This window comes from Rhinichthys klamathensis, unplaced genomic scaffold (assembly GCF_029890125.1).
Source record: "Rhinichthys klamathensis goyatoka isolate OS25496 unplaced genomic scaffold, OSU_Roscu_1.1 h1tg000417l_1, whole genome shotgun sequence".
Lineage (NCBI taxonomy): Eukaryota > Metazoa > Chordata > Actinopteri > Cypriniformes > Leuciscidae > Rhinichthys > Rhinichthys klamathensis.
Window position 1 is genome coordinate 24,769 of NW_026606915.1, and position 19,410 is coordinate 44,178.

General features: G+C 38.0%; 1 protein-coding gene across 15 annotated transcripts in view; it reads left to right on the forward strand.

Annotated features, from left to right (window-relative positions):
* arvcfb (ARVCF delta catenin family member b) overlaps nt 1-19,410 on the forward strand; it is a 152,838-nt gene that overhangs the window by 21,424 nt on the left and 112,004 nt on the right. For 2 of the 15 annotated variants that reach the window (XM_056235270.1, XM_056235268.1), the window contains exon 1: nt 78-576. The exons of the other annotated variants lie outside the window; for them this stretch is intronic. Coding sequence is in view for 1 of the 2 variants with exons in the window: in XM_056235268.1 (XP_056091243.1) it covers nt 556-576 (21 nt within the window). In the remaining variant the exon portion in view is untranslated. Of the gene's footprint in view, nt 1-77; nt 577-19,410 lie in introns of those variants that run through there. 15 annotated transcript variants of the gene reach the window in all.

Sequence of the window (19,410 nt, forward strand, 5' to 3'; positions counted from 1 at the left end):
ACCCCCCTCTCTCTTAGTCTACCCAGAGGGTTTTGTTCCTGCACCGGGTAACTTTTTTTCCCTTCCACTTCTCTGTGTGTGAGCTGTTTTGTTTTGGTTCTCTTCAGCCGGATTCCTGAATTTATTGAAGGATTCATTGGACTGTCTAAAGCATCTCTCCTCATTTTGAAATCATTATTCGCCCCAACGTTTGCAGCATCCTCGCTCGCTGACGGTGGAGGCGGGTTTCTTCTGTCCCTGAGAGGATTACGAGCATGTGTTAGAAAGAGCGTGTGTGTGTGAGAAGTAGAGAGAGAGAGAGAGAGAGAGAGAGAGAGAGAGAGAGAGAGAGAGAGAGAGAGAGAGAGGAACACGCAAGAAGACGAGAGACGGAGTATATTCGTGCATGTGACCGTGGGGAAAGGATGGCTCTGTGGCTGTGAGCTGTCTCGGCTCTCACAGGACATACTCGCATAATAAGGAACGAAAGACTGACTTACAGACAAACTCCACTCACAAGAGAATATTGTTCTCGTTGCGTTTCTCCCAGAGGCTTAACCAAACAGGATTTCCGTGATGCCGGCTGAAGTGAAGCAGGTCAGTTTGAGGATTCACTCGCTCTCATTGACTCCTTGCGTGTGTTTGTTTTTTAAATTTCTTATGTACATTATCACCCATTTTCCTGCTATTTAATGGTCAGGTTTTTGTTGTTCTGGATGTGAAGTTTTTGTCTCAAAGATCTTTTCTGATCTCACGCTTTGCTATAGAATATCAACACGTCGTATCTTGAATACTGTTGTGGTCACATGCAACAAAATGTCAACATTCAGTTTGTCTATTCACTACAAATCTTTCCAGAGGTTACTCTTTATTCAGATTAGGTTTAACCAAAGAAGTATGTCTGTCAGTAATATTTCTGTAATGTTAAGATGAGGTAAACAGGAGGATTCCTACAGGATCTGACGGAGAGAAAATAGTCAGATGGATGTTGAACACAACAAATATGTGCTTAAAGTTCATAAAAAGAAGCTTGGATAGAAGAGTTAGTGCTTTGCTTCATCTGCTCCCCTTCCTCCCCAGCACTGGACTCATCAGAGGTCACCAACTATTTGTTTTCTTTGTTTTGGAGCTACCACATTGCCTGGCAAAGCTGTGAGGAGATTAAAGGAATGTGCTTTTTATCGGCATGCAGGGATTTTCTAAAGCTGTGTTCCCAAAAGAGTGCTGTGTCATCCCTAACCGTAAAAATGTGTCAGGTTGGACAGTTAGGACATGTAAATAACAAAGGGAGACAGGCTTTGAAAGAAACAAGCAGTCTTTGAAAGAAACAAGCAGTCTTTGTGCTCAGTTGTGTTCTGAGCTAATAATTTTTTTAAGACATTCTTACGACCATCCGTTTGGCACCGTTAATCTGTTCGCGGCTGTCTCATGGATGATTGCTGTGAGATAACTGGCACAGGAGAAGCAGCTGTATTTTTCGACATGCTAAGCAAAACAAATTTTAAAGGTGCCGAATTTGTCGTGTCTCCGTCCTTGAACCCCTACCTCCACAGGACGGACATTCCTGCCATTCTTTGGGGTGCGCCGCACGCTGTATCTACCCTTTGCTAACCTCAGAGCATTCCTTAAGACTAGCACCTGCTTCGGTAAGGTCAGACGTGTCACACGAGGGCATGGAGATCAAGGGGCTCTGCTTTCTGCTGGAGGATCTGACATGGTTGATGCTGTTGTCTGTCATCTTGGTTGCTGGATAAAGCCTGTAAGTGTGAGGACATAAGTTCACTAAACAGTTGCAGCACCTTTTTTTGCGTTTAGTGTTTCAGCGCAAAAGCTCATCTTATTTAGAAACAATTCACAACCACAGATTGACCTCTTGGCTCAACACACACTTCAGAGTTGCAGGAATGTCGAAGTATATGGTATATATAAAAAATTTTTATAATGAGTCATAATCACATTGTTTGTGATTTTCTGATATGTTAGAAGCCCTAGTGTGTAAAATGTTATCGTATGTGTCCGAAGAAATGTTGCACGCTCAAAGTCTACTGTGACCACTAACTTCAGGCTTTTTCGCTTTAGATGAAATCAGATTTTTTTTTTTTTTTTTTTTTTTTTTTTAAATTCTAACCTTTTAAGTTATATGTGAACAGATTATTTTTTGCAGGACTGTAAATGCTTTTCCTTTGATTGCCATAGTAACCACACAAACTTCTGTTGATTCGCCATGTGAGATTTTAGCAATGGATGTTTCACCATTGATTGTTTTTCATTAGGGCAGTATTCAAATCTAAACACATATAGCACAACGGGAAAAACTGAATATGTTGTGTATACAATGTCACATTTTTAAATTTTTGTCCATACAATGAATATCAGTGGGGTTCAGTGGTTTTGAACCCTATAGGCTTTCGTTATTCAAAATATCTTCTGATTTCTTTTAGAGAGGTTGTTTTCACTACAAGTTATTTGTGGCCAAATCATATTTTTTTATACTGTATACTGACTTTTTTGGGGGGCATTTACTGCTTTACAATCCCTCTAGGCCAGCAGCTCATAGTTTATGGAGGCCCTTCATCTTTGATGCTCTGCAATACATCTTGAGTGTGAAACCAGACATCATTGAAATGCATTCATGTTCACTCATGTAAAAGACATGAGACCATAAGGAACTGACTGCAATGTCTTTCCCTAACCAACATGCATTGCGGCCATGTTACAGTGACTCCCAATCCAGCGGAGCTTACGTCCTCAACCCTCAATTACTGTGGGGTGAATCAGCCTGCCCCAGTCTGAGTTAAATATATCGCCTGATACTTCAGCGGAGGGAGGCAGTGCCATTACTGCAAAAGAGATTTAGCCTAATCAAAACTGAACCAGCCATCTCTAGACAGAAAAAATCATTTCTGTTTCAAAAAACCATTTACATTTCATTTATGCTGAGTCTATTGACTTCGACCGCAATTGTACAGTTTGCTTATCCCTGGTGAGTTCCTATTTTAAGTTTTGCTGGTGTTTTCAGAAGTTATTTGACTCTCCTTTTTGGGGTGGGTGGGGGATGGGTTTTCAGACTTCAGTGAACTGTTTTAACCTCCATTAGCTCTGTGGTTCTTTCTATTCCTCTTCATTCACCTTCCTGTCAGGCCGTTCTTTTGTGAAGCCTTGGCCATTCACTGTGCCATGGCATGAATCTGTATTTGAAGACATATAGAGCAGAAGAAGCTGATTGTGACTGTGAGTGGTGCGGTAAATGTCATTGACCCAAAAGAGCTCTGGGTAATTGTGCTGGTGCTTATACAGACTGTCAGGTTTGTGGAGCAGGAGAACATGGTGAAGAGGCTCCAGATGTCTTACCGGAACTGTGCTGCCCAAATCAGGTCATTTCAAATTCTCTGGCATGACAGAACAATGATTTGCTCCACCTCTCGAGACACGAGACAGAGTTGGGTGCCAGGGTTTTGGATGAGGTGATGGCTTTAAGATAACAGCCGGGTCCTAAACACTCATCTCAGCTAAGTATCTGATGCCCTTCTGATGCCAAACGGGCGGTTGATTTCGGATTAGCAGCCTAAGCCGCACTTGTTTTGGTTCATGGGTACCTGTGTAATGCTGGACATGCCGTGAAAGCTTGGCGTGCTATCAGGACGTCCATCACATTGCGCTGTTCAGTAACCCATTTGGCATGCTGACTGCGTGCCCGATATAGACCTGCCTTACTTGCCTGTGTTTTCTCATGCAATGCAGAGCAGCACCAGCTGACCCTTCCATAACACCCCTGTCAAACTGCCTCTGCTTCTTGGCTGCCCCACTCAGCCTTTTTCAGGCAGACACCCTCTCAGATGGATGTCTGTCCTCACACTCAGTAAGCTGTTTCCAAAAGTGCTAACGGAGAAGATTGTGTGTTAATGAAATTAATATTTGTTAGCATGAAGAGTTTAGCCTCAATACCCCTTTATGGGCCTATATAATATTATTTTATATCCATTCTTTGCGTCAAAAAGTATTGTGGAATTGCGTATTCATTGTTAGGCTAACGTAAGATTAAGTCAAAGTAAGATTTATCCAGTAAATTATATTTTATAAGAACAGTAACTTGTTATATATTTTTTAATTTATTTAATGTATATTTATTACTAGATATATACAGACCTAGTAGTACCTTTTTTAAAAAATATATTATAAATGCTCCACTTATTTTTTATTAATTTTTTTATTATTTTTAAAATCCTTTTTGGCACACAATATCTACATTGCTATGATACATTTTTTTTTTCTTTAGTAAATTGTCCAGTAAGAAGATAAAGAATTTTTCATATACATTCATCCGTGTATGTTTGGGGTATGAATGTGAGGATGAATGTATAAGCATGTAGAGTTTCAGTGGATTTTGGTCTGTAAATTTTGTTTCTTATTAAATGAAAAAAAAAAAAAAAAATGAATAAAAAAAAAAATCATGTGCTTATTTTTCGACTTTGGAGGTAACTTAGGAATTTAAGGAACTTAAGAATTTAAGTTCGAGTTTAAACCTATGTTACCTTAACATCCTGTATAATTAACCACTAAGCCACATCATCACAAAAATGTCTAGATGATTTTCAGCTAGCTTTTTCTCTGCTAAACTATTGCATGGGAACCCAGCCCTCTCGGTCACACACAGGGACACCATTAGGCCTTTCCCGTGCCTGTTTACTCAACCCCAGTGTCCTGTTTGTTTGGTAATGTTTCTTTTCCTCGAGCTTGTTAGGTGGACCATCCTCGTGTAGTTCTCTGTTTGTATGGGCGCTTGCAAAGTAAAAATGAAGTAGTTTAGATTGGAATGATAGCCCCACAACAATCCTGTCAGTAAACAGAGAGGGCAGAAGGGGAGACGCTCAGGGACCGGAGACTATGTTTGTGCATGTGTGTCCTGAAGGATAACAGGTGATGACACAGGATTAGCGGGAATAGCCCTAGACTGCCCGCAGATTGCTTGGGTTCTCGTATATCCAGCTCTGCCGTATCTCTTCCTCTCTCAGCACTGAGTGAACGACTGATAAAGAAATGATCAGGATTGTTTGTGTGCATGTAACAAAGAGAACAAGACTGGGATGTGTGGGCAAGGTCAAAGAATGCATATATGGGTAAAAGTGCATGTGCAAAGCAGTATTTGTGTATGGTTTTCCTTTTTTTTATATTAACGGCTGCAATTGGCTGGTGGCCAACCAGTGAGGCCATAGGAAAGAGGGAAAGGTGCATATGTGACACTTTTGTAGGGTCTGCCATGGCAACAGGACTGGATGAAGAGCCCTCTGCCCCTGGATCTCATGATTAATGACATTGGCCTGCTGGATGCTGGCGGACAGCATTGTACCACTGTGTGTTTGCTTTTGTTTCATTAGTTCACTGAGAGAACGGCAGTTTTTTCGGCCCTTCAACTGAAATACGCACACACATAATACAGTTCAGCCCGGCTTGGATGGTCATGGCAGCTCGGGAGAGAGCGGATGAAGAATTATCCACTGGGGAAAGTAATAGTGACGTTGACGCTGGAATAGATTTTTGTGTTTTCAGCTGTGTAGAAATATTTTTACAGCACAAGTGCTGTTTAGAAAAGATATGCTGTATGTAAACAGCTTACTGAATGTGCTTTACTGAGAAATCCTCTCACACGCTGAAGCTGTCGTAACTGCCTCGGATTGATAGACTAACTGTGCACTGTGTCCTTTAGGAGACATTATCCTGCTGTTGGCCGCAAGGATCGATTAAGACCTTCAATGCAAGTTCAATGCTCCCCCTCTCCCCCCTTACTTTTCCATTACATCCTTTAGTTCACACTTGTCCTTCTTAAAGTCTTCAGGCTACTTTGATGGTTGTGTATAGACTGTTTTGCACCCTTCTGATAAGGTAAGAAGCCCTGAGGGAGAGGTCATGTCCCTTAAACTCCGCCTCTGTCCTCCTTCCTTATAGCATCTGCAGTATTGTGCTGTACTAAAACAGACCATGTGTCCTTTGGATGAGAGGCGATTTGTGCCACTTTCTGGTCACATTTGCAGCTTTCGAGGTTAATGAAATAACTCTCTATAATGGAAAGGTTGGGTTTGGGGTTTGAGTATTGATCTTAAACACTTGGTAAAGATCTTTTATAATGTATTGTTCCAGGACCAGCTTCAGCCCTGTTCAGTTCTGTTCTTTTTTTATGAGAAATGAGACCGCGAAAATGGTCTCCGCTCAGTGAAAAAGTGGCTTGCTGTTTCTCCATCACGCCATCTGTCTGTGATGGTCCTGAGGGATTAATGATGTCTTCTGACAGCTCTTTAGCGTGTGCTAGTCTCCACATACAGACATGCCAGATTAGCGCTAACAGTTTGGGGAGGGGTGGCAATTTCCTGGAGGTTTTTCTGTTTGTTCTGGAGTCTCATGTGCATCTCATCATCTTATTAACATCTTATCAAGATTAATTCAGATGAATTCAGAAAGTTTACTGTTCATTTACATTCTCGTTAGCAAAAACACACTAACAGCTCATTTAGAGAAAGAAAAATAGTCATAAATTTGGTAATTTTTATTTATTTATGCATATTAACTTTAGTAGTTAAATTATTTTAGTTTGGTTCCTTTTATATTATATTATATTATATTACATTTTATATATATATTTTAGGTATATTTTAGGGTTGTGTAAGTTAATTTGTCATTAGTTAATTATGCAGTAATCTAACAGATTTACCAAATTTTGTGTGTGTGTGTGTATGGAATCTGAATATAATATCTGAATGTTGTTGTTAATGTTAGAGAAAACTTGAGAAGGGAGAGTGATCAACATTATAGTGATTTACTGTATTGTTAAACTGCTCTACTCGATTCACTCTAGAGCAGGGGTCTCAAACTCAACTTAACTGGGGGCCGCTGGAGGTAGATTTGGGGTCAGGCTGGGCCGCATCAAGTATTCCACAAAAAAATAGTATTCAAGTATTACAAAAAAGGAGCACAACTGATCCAATCTTCTCAATATTTATTATTAACGTTTCTTCTGAACTGTTCCTCTGAATTTAAACATTCCTTTCTGTACAACATACATGAGCTGTCCTTCTGACAGTTGAAGTTCATTTTACAAACTTTTTTTGTCTATAACACATATTTGTGATATTCATATTTGCTTATGTCCTTTTTATTTTCTTTATACAACACATTAATGATATTGAATTTTTTTTTTTGGAAGGCACATTTCCTTTTATTATACTTAGAAAAACAATTATTGCTTTTGAAATACAAATATTTGCAGTCATGTCTGCCCGTCTTATTGAATTCTTTCTACACATGTATAGTGTCTCAAATTACTGACTGCACAAATCAAAGCAAACCTTCTTATCAACCTGTTGGACACATATTACAAGCTCAAAATGATTATTCTCACATTGTTTTAGAGCAGGGGTCTCCAACACGTCGCTCGCGAGCTACCAGTAGCTCGTGGCCTGATTGGTGGTAGCTCGCCAAGGGGCCGTTCACATATCGCGCTCAAATATTTTGCGCGCTCAAGTTCGTTATTTCAAATGTAGGCGCGCGGCAAGCGCGCTCATAATTGAAGCGACGCACTCGTTTTTTCCAGGCGCAGTATGGTTGTACTTCGCGGTTGTCTATGACAACTATTGACAACAAACCCACCGTAAGCTGTCACGAGACGATCACGATCTATGGTAGCCCATAAGGGATAAAAAAAATATATATTAAAACGCGGCACACGCAACGACGGGCCGCACTAACATTAAACTTTAATGTCAAGTAGGGGGCCACAAAATATGAGGCCCGCAAGCCTCGAGTTTGAGACCACTGCTCTAGAGAATTTCAGAGAAGTTTTTCTACAATTCACAGAAACAATAGAGCACACAGGTTTAACAATAATGTAGTCCCAATCGGCAGGGGGAAGCTGTTATATGCTGTTAGCTACATTTGCTCAGTATTGTTACTCGTGTCATCCATTTCTGCTGTTGATGTATGAACCGTTTGTTCTCACTAGGGTTCAGAAGGAACAATAGAGCAAGCCACAGCATTGACACAAAGTTGTTTAATGAACCTCGACTAGATATGCACCACTGAATGATGTTGCCGGGCTAACAGCCGTTTTCTTATTTGTTCGTTCAGCAGGCTTTTTTATTAGCCTTTTCATTACCATTGCTCTTTCTTAGTCTAAATATTAAACTTAAAGGCAGGGTAGGTGATTTGTTCCAGAAACATTTTGTGTTATGCTGGTTGAAAGTCCCTTCACATCCTGATAGCAATCACTAATTTAAGTGGTCTAAATGTATTTATATGTGTGTATATATATATCGCATGTGGAAGGTGTAGGACCATAAAATGTTTGTCCAATCAATGCACTCGTTCCTGTCAACATATGTATTTCCATATCTCCGTGCACCCTGCTTGTGCAGACGTCATCAGCTCATTTCATGCCATGCAGAATTTGACAGACATATGTATTTCCATACCACCGTTTACAGTTCCTCCCGAACCAAAACAATGAGCTTGTGTGGCGTTCAAGCCATAACTGCCGTAATTTGAAAGAGATGGAAATTCGTGACGTTATACTCAGAGCGGTTTGTGACTCGAATTTATGTGTTTTAATGGCAACGCTATCAACGCCGAAATTCATCTGCAGCAGTCAAGTGGTACAGGACAGTGCTCTTTGAGTTGTTTATTATCATTGTAATGTTATGTGCTTTGAGACATGAGGTAGTTTAACGCCGTCTCTCGTGATGCTTTGCTTGTACGCGTGCATGTTTTTTGGAGGAGGCTTGGCTTTGGAGAGCGCTCTGAATGGAGCTCGCTATTGCTAGTCTCAGAAAATTGCCTACCATACCTTTAAGCTCGGGTTGTGCTGTAAATGTGATGATATGTGCTATTATTTAGCCTAGCAGATGATAAAATATGCGAAAAATTAGACAGCCATATAAAGACTTGAGGTCAGTAAGTGACCACCCAGAAGGCTCTAGTGACCACCTAGCAACGCCTATTAACTGCCCAGAACTCCCTAGCATCGTGGGGGTGACTTTAGCATAGGCAACCATCATAAATCTACTACTATTTCATTATTTTCTTTTCTCTCATCCCTTCTGCATTTGATTTCTTTAGTTTAATGGGCTCCTAAGTACAACATGATGTTTTGCTCTTGTTTATATGAAAAAATGAGGAACGGAAACTTTAATCTCTGCTTCTAGCCATGGATGAAGTTTCACACTTTGATATGAAACTGAGGAAAAATCTTGAGATGAAAGAAGATCAGTGCCATGTATAACAAGCATTCTCTCACCAGGACCGAGAGACCCTTCCACCTCACCATATGAGGTTCGAATTTCTCCACTTGAATGTTTAGGACCATCAAATGACATTAAAGCCCCTTTGATCGCAGAGAGGTATGTTTTGTTTCTCTCTCAGCCTATTGTTTGTGGTAACCCACAGCAAGGCAAGCCAATCCAATCCACTCACTTGGCTGTCCAAAATGAAAGGTTGAGAATGTGCTTTGTGTGTGCACGTCTAGAGTTTTTGGGGTTGGAGAAGGGCTTGAGTAAGGATTTAGTGTGGATTTGTCAAGCACAGAGTTCAAGAGGCAAACAGCAATATTTTTCTTCAAAATGCAGCGTGCGCAAGTTCAAGGCCATGCTGAAGTTCTCAGAGTTTATAAAAAGTACAGTTCACGGACCTTCAGTTTCCCTCCATCACGCTGTAGCACAGAAATATTTGATCCCGTAAGAACGCTCTCTGCTTTAAGAGAAAGAGAGAGAGAGAGAGAGAGAGAGAGAGACCTAGGTGAGCCATATTGGTTTGCATTACTTGTCTTAGAGAGTATAATCCATTTTTCTTCTACACCTCCACCTCCTGCCTAAACACATATTAAACCCACTGTTCCATAAGAGGCTGTTTGGATCTAATTGAGGCCATAAACTCTGGTAACGGTGGTGCAGAGAGACAGCGTGAATGACCTCTTGTGCATGTCGTGCCCTGCATCAGTCTCTCTTGGCTTGGTGCCGTGAGTCACAAGAGGTGCTCTTCTATGTTCTTACATCAGTCAAAAACATAGTATATAAATACGACTATAAATATATTTTAAATATGTTTTAAAAATGTAATTTATTCCTGTGATGGCGAAGCTGAATTTTCAGCAGCCATTACTCCAGTCTTCAGTGTCACATGATCCTTCAGAATTCATTCTATTATGCTGATTTGGTGCTCAAGAAACGTTTATTATTATTATCAATGTTGAAAACAGTTGTGGTGCTTATTATTTTTGTGGAAATCATGATAGTTTGTTTCAGGATTCTTTGATGAATAGAAAGTTCAAAATAACATTGTTTTTTTTTTAAATGTAAAACTTTTGTAATATTATATAGGCCTATGTTGTAGTAAGTGTATTGTGTTTCAAATCTTTAATCAAAGTAGGAAATGGAACATCCCTTGAATACTGTCTGTTTTTTCATCATACTTGCTTTGGTCTGCTCAGTCCACTTCTGGGACAAAAGAGCACACTGTTCAGGTACATATATTGATTCAAAAAGTAGAAATCCATTTTGAAGTATCTCTTGTTTGGATATACGTATTAGCATATATTATTCATGTGTTATCATCACCTATACATAAAGGACATATCATTTCTTTGATTAGGCTAAAGAGAGAGGAACCTCTTTGGAGCAGCCAGAATAAATGTAAAGCTAATGAGAATGAATAATGGATGCAGTTGAAGAGGGCAGAGTAATGTGCGTACTGCGTACACCTCTACTGAGGAACAGACAGTCCCAGCAGGCTTACGTTTTCCCACTGGAGGTTTGTGCTAAATGATTACAGCAGTTAGAAAGTGTCTTCTGATTGGTGCACTGTTGTTCTTGGGTGCTTGGGAGATTTGCATTGCATTCTAATCTGAGGCTAATAGCCATGTTGTGGTATAATTATACTGACCCACCTGGTGGAACAAATGCATCAATCTGTAATGATCATGTCACTGTATTTCTGTTCATTTAGTTTGCATGATAATTGTACTCACAAAATCTATCAGTGTTGCAAATCACACACTGATGCTTGATTATAATTTTTAATTAGATGTTTTTGTTAGATAGTTAAAATACGATTTATGGTCACAAGAAAAATATTTGATATTCCTTTTGGCATTTTGGTTACTATTTTTGCAATGGTGTTTGTCACCATTTACTTTCCTTCTTTTACATTGTGTCAGTTGTGTCAGTTGTGGTTAACGACCTGGACTGGTTGTAGGTCTGACCTCTTCAGAGTCGATCCGTGACCTTTCACCATGAGCAAAGCACAAAGCTCAAGTTTCTCCAGTGGGGCTGGCCCTGTAAGAAGAGTGCTGCAGTGTTGAGACATTTTCTTGATGTACTTCCTACATTTTTAAGTTAGTGTTTCAATAATTTAGCAACACATTGCATGTTCAGTTGTCTGATGTCAGTTAATGGTCACATAAAAAAAGTAATATTTTTTATTTGTTTTATATTTGTATAAATATGTTTTTATTTAAAAAAAATATTTTATTTTTTAAAATGTTTTTTAATTTTTTATTGTATCTTTTATTTAATTTATTATTACCATTTCATTAACTTACAAAACTCCCTGCAGTTTTCTCACAAACCCTATTTGGGATACCCTGTTTTAATAAATCAAACAAAAAGACAGAAATCAGAAGCTATCAGTTTGAATCAATAGCTATGTTTCCATCCACACGTTTTTATCCGTATTAAGTGATATCGAATGAAAAATGCCTTATGGAAACAGTAAAATTCGATATAATTTCATGAATATCGACTCAAATGAAATACGATCGGTCTCATCGGATTTTATCTTGATCGATATACGGCTTATGCGATAAACGCGGATGGAAACGTTATTATGGTGCGCTCCATTTTGCCTAGTAAAACTTTGTTCGCAAATGTTGAATGTTGTGCAATTCGGTGAGAAAATGAATGGAAACACCTTAACATGTCTCAAATCAATTCGATATACCAATTTGATCGCAAAACAGCATGTGACGTCATTACGCACAGGTTTTTATCCGCTTTAAAGCCGTTTGATGGAAACACACTTTCACCAGCTTTATTCGCATGAGGTTTTTTACCGAACTTCAGATAATTCGATTGACAAGTGGATGGAAACATGGCTAGTCTGACAAATTCTTTGCTGAATGAACTGTATCACTGTTTTGTGTACTTAAGGTTGGTGAAGCTTCATTACTGACTGGTTGTTCAATGTTCATACTGCAGAGTTACAGACACATTGTATTTTTTAATATTACTTTAAATGTTACCAAAACAGTTCTGTTCATTTTTTCCATCTTATTATTCAGAAGAGTTCATTAATAAAAAATGAGTGATTTAATATAAAACACTCGTACTCTGCAGATGTGTAGTGTTATGCCATGCTATACCAGCATTATATCGATGCCTGTGTGTGTGTGTGTGTGTGTGAGATGAAGTGGACCCACAACAGTATTGCCTCTTGCCTGTGTTCAGTTGTTCTCATTGTTTAGGATAACATGCAATCTCCCCCAAGGTAATCTAACCTGCAATCTAAGGTTCTAGCGTAAGACTATTTTTAGCATCTGGTATTGTAAGCATATTGAAGTTGGCATATTCATATTCAGTTTTCAGAAAACTTTATCTGCCCTGTTTTTTAGTTTCTCGTCATGTTTCATTGATATGAAGTATGCAGAAGCCGGCAGATACATTAATGATATGTCTTCTAAAAGTGTGAGGGGTTTATATCTCCTCTAAACGATTGATTATTCAGTGATTAACACATGACACTTTTTTTTTTTCTTGGCAAATGCAGAATGCCCTTAGCTATCGAAGCAGATATGAAACACTTTTCCACCTGAGTTGCTTTTTATTACTGCACGTTAATGATTTAGAAAACACCCGTTTTACTAACAGGATGTAGAATATCAGACTGTGCTAAGACATGTAGAATGAGATTTGAATTGATTTTCCTTTTTGAGCTGTGTTATACTATATGCTGTAGTGTGGAAGAGCCCGTGGTGGAGTCATGAATGAAGAATCCAGTTTCTGAAGTAGATGAGAGCTATTTATAGTGAAATCCTGTGGGGTGTTTTCCACTGTTTGCGTTGTGCTAGACATTTGAGGCGATTAAAATTCATCCATCTGAAAAACATGTAATGGCTGCTCACTATTCTCTTCTCCACTTGTCTGTCAGAGCTTATGGCTAAGATAAGGAGTTACATTTGATTTCAGCATCGCTACCAAACTTGGAGTGTTCAAATGATCCAGACAGGTTCACTGATGCAAGGCTTTTCCAGCAGCATCTCTCAAACAGATCACACGGGTTAGACAGTTCTCCAGCGAAAGGAAAGATCCCTTTCATGCTTTCTGAGCCTTGAAGGTGGATCCAGACTCAATAACTCCTTTAGATTTTCATCAATGGTTTGATGAATAGACTTTGTGTTTCTATTTCTTTCAAAGGGCAGTTAGGTAGGGCAATTTGAAGGGTTTAGCCTTACAAAAATAGGCGATACTCTTTAGTTTACTATACAACGCTGCAAATTGCAATTGGTATAGTTGATGTAAGGTGATATTTAGAGGGAGATTGATTTATTATATGTATTTTAATAAGTATAACATGAAAACTAGGGTTTTTGTATTTGTGTTAAGATTTTAAGTTGTTTTTGATTATTGATTATTATAATAAATTGCAATCCATTATTTTATTATTATTTTATTTATTTTATTTTATTTCGTGTATTTTTTTTTTTATATATCCACTATAAGAAGGTGGACAAATTTTCCATTAGATTTAACCTGATCTTTGTTGTGGTGTTTGTTGAAGCTTTGCTATAGTTTGGATCTAAGGATCTCAATAATGAAGATAAAGAAAGATTAAGGAAGTTAACCTTTTTGAGAGACCTGAGCCGTTTTAATGTACGACCTGACAGAGGAACTAATGATATTTCTGTACAGGAATGCCTCCGAATAGATCTTCGGGCACATGAAAGCTTGGCCTTTAAAAAACACCTTTACTTCACAACCCAGCAAAACAATGATTTGCTACTTGCTATTGTTAGTTAGTATGAGGTTGTATTAAGAGGAGGGAATATTCTTCTTATAATACTTATTAATATTATTTTTCTTTAAAGGGGTCATATAATGATACATGCACTTTTACAAGTTGATTGTACTGAAATGTGTGTTGGCAGTGCCTGTACACAACCATCATAAAATGATAAAAATTCATCCAGTGTTGTTTTTTTTACTCTCCTTATATGTTTTCCCCTGTCTCAAATCAAGCCGTTCGACCGTGTGACGTCACACGGTCGCACGCCCCTCCCACGATTGTTGATTGACAGCAGCGTTTCAACACAGACCCGCCCTCGCTCGTGAGCGAGCTGTCAATCATAGTCCGCGTGCGGTCATTGTTGATATGCTGGAGCTCTGTCTATGAGCAGAATGGCGTCTAAGCGATTGTGGTGTTCTGTTCTTGGGTGTAATAACGAACACAGCAGTCATTTTAATGTTCTTAAATCCGAACCGCTGAAGACGCTGTGGCTGAGTTTTGTTTTCGAACGGAATATTCCCCACGAGCAACTCATGTTTGCGTGAATCATTTCTCACCAGACTGCTTTATAAAGGAGGGTCAGTATGAGCTGGTTTAGCTAAGAAGCTGCTCCTGAATAAAGGATCGGGACCAACTATTCGTGTTCCTGCTGAACCTCCAGAAGAACTGAAGTGAGTGTAATGTTTTATTAACCTTTATATTAATATTTATATTAATCTTTGCAAATCGCTAGCTGCACGCTTCACGATGAATGCGTCGGTTTACACTCAGGGTACATACGGCATGTTTTCTATTTACGACGTTCTCAATATAATTCATAATCCCACGTTTATAATGAACAACACGTTATGGTTATTGTGTTATTGTGTTACAAACGGTGTACGCACAGAATAGAGGGGCGGAGTCAGCGAAGCTCATTATCATTTAAAGGCATATGCACTGAAACGGCGTGCTGAAAACAGCTGTTTTTGACCAGGTAAAATAAGTGTTTTCTTACAATACTAATGAGAATTTTTAATTAAAGTATATTACAAACTTTTAATTTAGACCTTAAAGAATCATATTAGCTTGTACAAAAATGGCATTATATGACCCCTTTAAAGAACCTTGTTTAGACACCTGAGTCATTTTAATATATGAACTGACAGAGGAACTAACGATATTCCTGTACCAGAATGCTTCAGACTAGATCTTAGTTCTTATGTGTTCCCCAGTGTTATTTTAATGCACTTAAAGGCCTTCTTTATGCAAACTAATCAGTCCTAGAGCACAAGGTAACTACCTATTTCCCAGTTTAATCCATGTCTGTGCCATTGATGTATGTTTAACTGAAAATAGACAGTTTTTCCTTTATCTCATAGAGACAGGTACTCCAGTCTCTTGGCATGGCATGTTAAGCCCTTTCAGACCGAATAGAGGCAGACACCTTGTAGCCATATGGAGCAGGAATGCCACTGAAGAGCCTCTTAATCTTCTCAACATGGATTGAATTTGAGGGCCTTGTTTTCAGGCACAAAATAGGAGTCCAGTGTGGCTTTCTGCATAGCTGTTGATGGTGCGCTTTTGGCTGCCACTGCACATCGGGCTTCTTCAGTAAATGAAGGCAGGGCGAAGGGAAGAGAGTGGGAAAATCGGTTCTGGCTGTCCTCAACCAATAAGATGAGCACGTATAGATATTCCTCCCTTGCTTTTGAATGGGATTAAGACCAGCTACTGTATTGAGTCGCCTTTACAGAAGTGATTTGAGCGCTGCCAATAGTTAAAAGCCGCCTTTATCCTTGGCTATACAGACCTTTTCCAGGCCTAATAGCATTTTCCTAGCTTGTTTTTAGCATTTGCCAACATTATTTATGTTGTGACAGCTCATTCAGCGCCTAATGCTTTGCTGTCAATGCAGTTAAATTCCAAGGTTGCTGTTGTTCTGTGTTCACGTTCTCCAGCGCAATTCTTTGATTATTATTTAACAGCCTTTTATCACCACGCTTTTAGTGATTTTCAATCACTATTGCTTTAGTATCTTTTATTGCATGCTTGGTTGGTCATCTTCCCATTTAAGCCCTGTTAGCAAGAAGGCTGCCTGAGAGAACCTTGACAGAATATTGGATTTATTCAATATGATGCCAATATGAAGTCTTTCAGTTTTTATTGCACATGTAGTTCTAGTTTCAAGCTCACCGATATTGTTTTTTGTTCTGCTAGAACAAACTTTGGCAGATCTCATTGGCACATCTTGTATGCCTGTCGACTTCAGATGGCCAAGGGTTCTATATCATAACAAAGTTCTATATCATAACAAAGTACTGTTTGCTTTTGTCTATATCATTTGGGAACATTCCAAGAATTAAGGCTCCCTCAGTTAACATTTACACCCCCGTCACTCTTAAATACAGCTGCTGTGGTTGGAAAAACATTTTTCAAGTGTATCTCAGTCTCATTTTAGAGCCATGAAGATTGATATACTTCAAACTCTGGCTTGGGCTATTTCCTCAGTGTCCCAGCCAACAGTATGCTGTTTATGAAATGTTCATCATGTTGGAAGAGTTCAGGTAAGCTGCAGATCTACTGAGAATTTAGTAGATTCTCAGACTGATAAACGTATCAGTGTCTGAGGGGCTACAAAAACAAAGCCAGTTTTGTGTGCTGTGTCCGATCTCATCTAGCTATATTAGCTGGTGTATGCTTGCCAACCAGCTAACTGCACGCAATCCACATACCTAATCATTTAAAGATTTTACTCAAGGACACAGTGTGGTATTTTGTCAAATAATTAAATAAAAAAAACAACGATTTTAAGTTAATTTTGTTCTGGTCTAATAAATATATATATATATATATATATATATATATATATATATTTAAATATTTTTCCTAAATTTAACATGCAAATACATATTTTTTATCAAATGAACATACAGAGACAGCCGTAAGTCATTCATAAATCTCAAATTCATAAATTGAATAAATAAATAAACTTGCATATAGATAGAGATATTTTTTTTTAAATATAGACATATAAAGAGTGTTTAATTAATTAGAAAAAAATATTAGGGCTGGAACGACGCACAGACGTAATCAATTGTGTCTGTTTCACACTGTTATGATGTTTCACACTAGGGTTGTCACAATATCAGATTTTTCACTACATGATTATTGTGGCCAAAAGAATTCACGATAACAATGTATCTATAGAAATCTTGAAAAAATAATAATAATAATTCTATCAGTCAAATTCATTTTTACTTTTTTTTTTTTTTTTTTTTTTTAAGAACACCATTCCATAGAAAAGGAACGAAATACGAAATAACTTCTTTCTTATCACAGAATAAGGCAAAAATTGTATTATTTTATCTGAAACCTGAGACTTGGTGGTGGACTCGCTTTACTTAGACCTGCAAGTAACAACCTAACAACACCCAGAACTCTTTAGCAACCACATAGTAATGCACTAAAAACAACTCATAACAACCTAAAAAATGCATAATGGAACCCTTGCATTGAGGCGGCAGTGTCTGTACGGACGAACGCCACTCACATTTTCTTTAAAAAAATTTTTTTAAATTAATAATTTTGTTTGGTGCTTTTAGTTGCACAGAAATGACATGCTTCACCTTTAATAAGTGCTACTCAGATCTGCCAGCCCAACCTTAACCCATGTTTCCCAAGCACCTCACTGCTTCTGTGTTGCTATGGTGTTGGTACTATGACAGAGAGGTGCTAGACTTTGTGGAGTCTTGGATTTTAAAGCGTCTAAGGTGTACTGAGGGACAGATGTTCGAAGAACAGACTGTGCCACTCGGGATGTAACATCAACACAATCATGTCAGTGTCAGTGCAATGAGAGGGGACAGACATGCAGGACGCACTCCACATGTCGCTGTCTGTCTCAAAGCAGGTGGACCTTTATGAAAAAATCAAATTAGTTTTGTGGAGTTCACCACCCACAATCCCCACACATATCAAGTCAAGTCAAGGTTTATTTATATAGCACAAGTTTAACACAACCGTAGTTGATCCAAAGTGCTTTACAGTATAATAAAAATAAAATAGAAGAATAAAAAGAGAAAAGAAAAAGTAGTAGACAAAAGGCAAAAAATAGATAAAATGAAGGATCAATATATGGTGCACATATAAACACTGTCAGAGAAGACGGCTGATACGTCTCGTGTGACTTAACTACCCGGCATGGCCCCATGTCAAGTGTTCGACATGAAGCGGCTCTTCTCTTTAACCCCTTCGTCCTGTCACGTCTGTGCTGACATATTGACTTTATGTTTGAGAGTTCACATTCAGACTCCTGAAGGGAATAAGAGTGTGAGAAAAACAATACAACAGGAAATGCGCTTGTATGGTGGAAGAGGAACTCTTTGCACTTCTCGCTGTTAAAGTTTCTTTGATTGAGGCTGCATTACTGTAAGAGATGGTGAGAAACGCTAACCCAGATTGTTTTGCAGTGCTGTGTATCTCAAAACTAGTCTGCAGGGTTATAGGAATTCCTCTACTTTGACCTCTCTAGCCTCTTGTTTATATAATCCTTTCTCTGTTCTGTTTAGTGTATGATGCCGTATGTGTCCCGAACTGACAAAAGTTTTTGAGAAGGTCAAAATTGTGTTGGCTGTACATTTCAAAGAAAATTAGAGAGGGCCTCAGACCTGATTTGCACATAGATTGGATTTGCGGCTTTAATTTGGACTCCAGCCCATTCAGATTATTAAAGCAATAGTTCAGTCAAAAATGTGAGGGACAAAAATAGTCTCATCATTTACTCATCCTCATGTCATTTCAAATCTGTATGATCTACCATATTATTTTGGTTTTAATACAATGACAACAATATAAAAAAATTCTTTCTGTATTTTTATATTTTTATTATATATATATATATATATATATATATATATATATATATATATATATATATATATATTTTTTTTATTATATATATTATAATTATTTTTTTATTATTATTTAATTTTGAAAAGCATCCAGTTATGATATAAAAGAATGTCTTTATACCACACATACTGTTTTTCACATGGCATACATGGGTCTTCATACATTCAAATATATAGCTGTCTTTTTATATTAATTAAATAAATTGCAGAAACAGAAACAAAATGCATTACATTGATAACGTTTTATACATTATTACAAAAAACTATTTTAAATAAATGCTGTTCTTTTAAACTTTCTATTCATCAAGGAATCCTAAAAAATATATCACAGTTTCCACAAAAATAATTTGCTGCACAGTAGTTTTCAACATTGATAATATTAAGAAATGTTTTACACCAAATTGATTTCCGAAGGATCATCAAAATAGATTTACTGCGTTAAGTAGTTTTATGAAGTTCAGTTAGGATAGTGTGCAATGGTGATGTACAGTAGCAGTCCTTT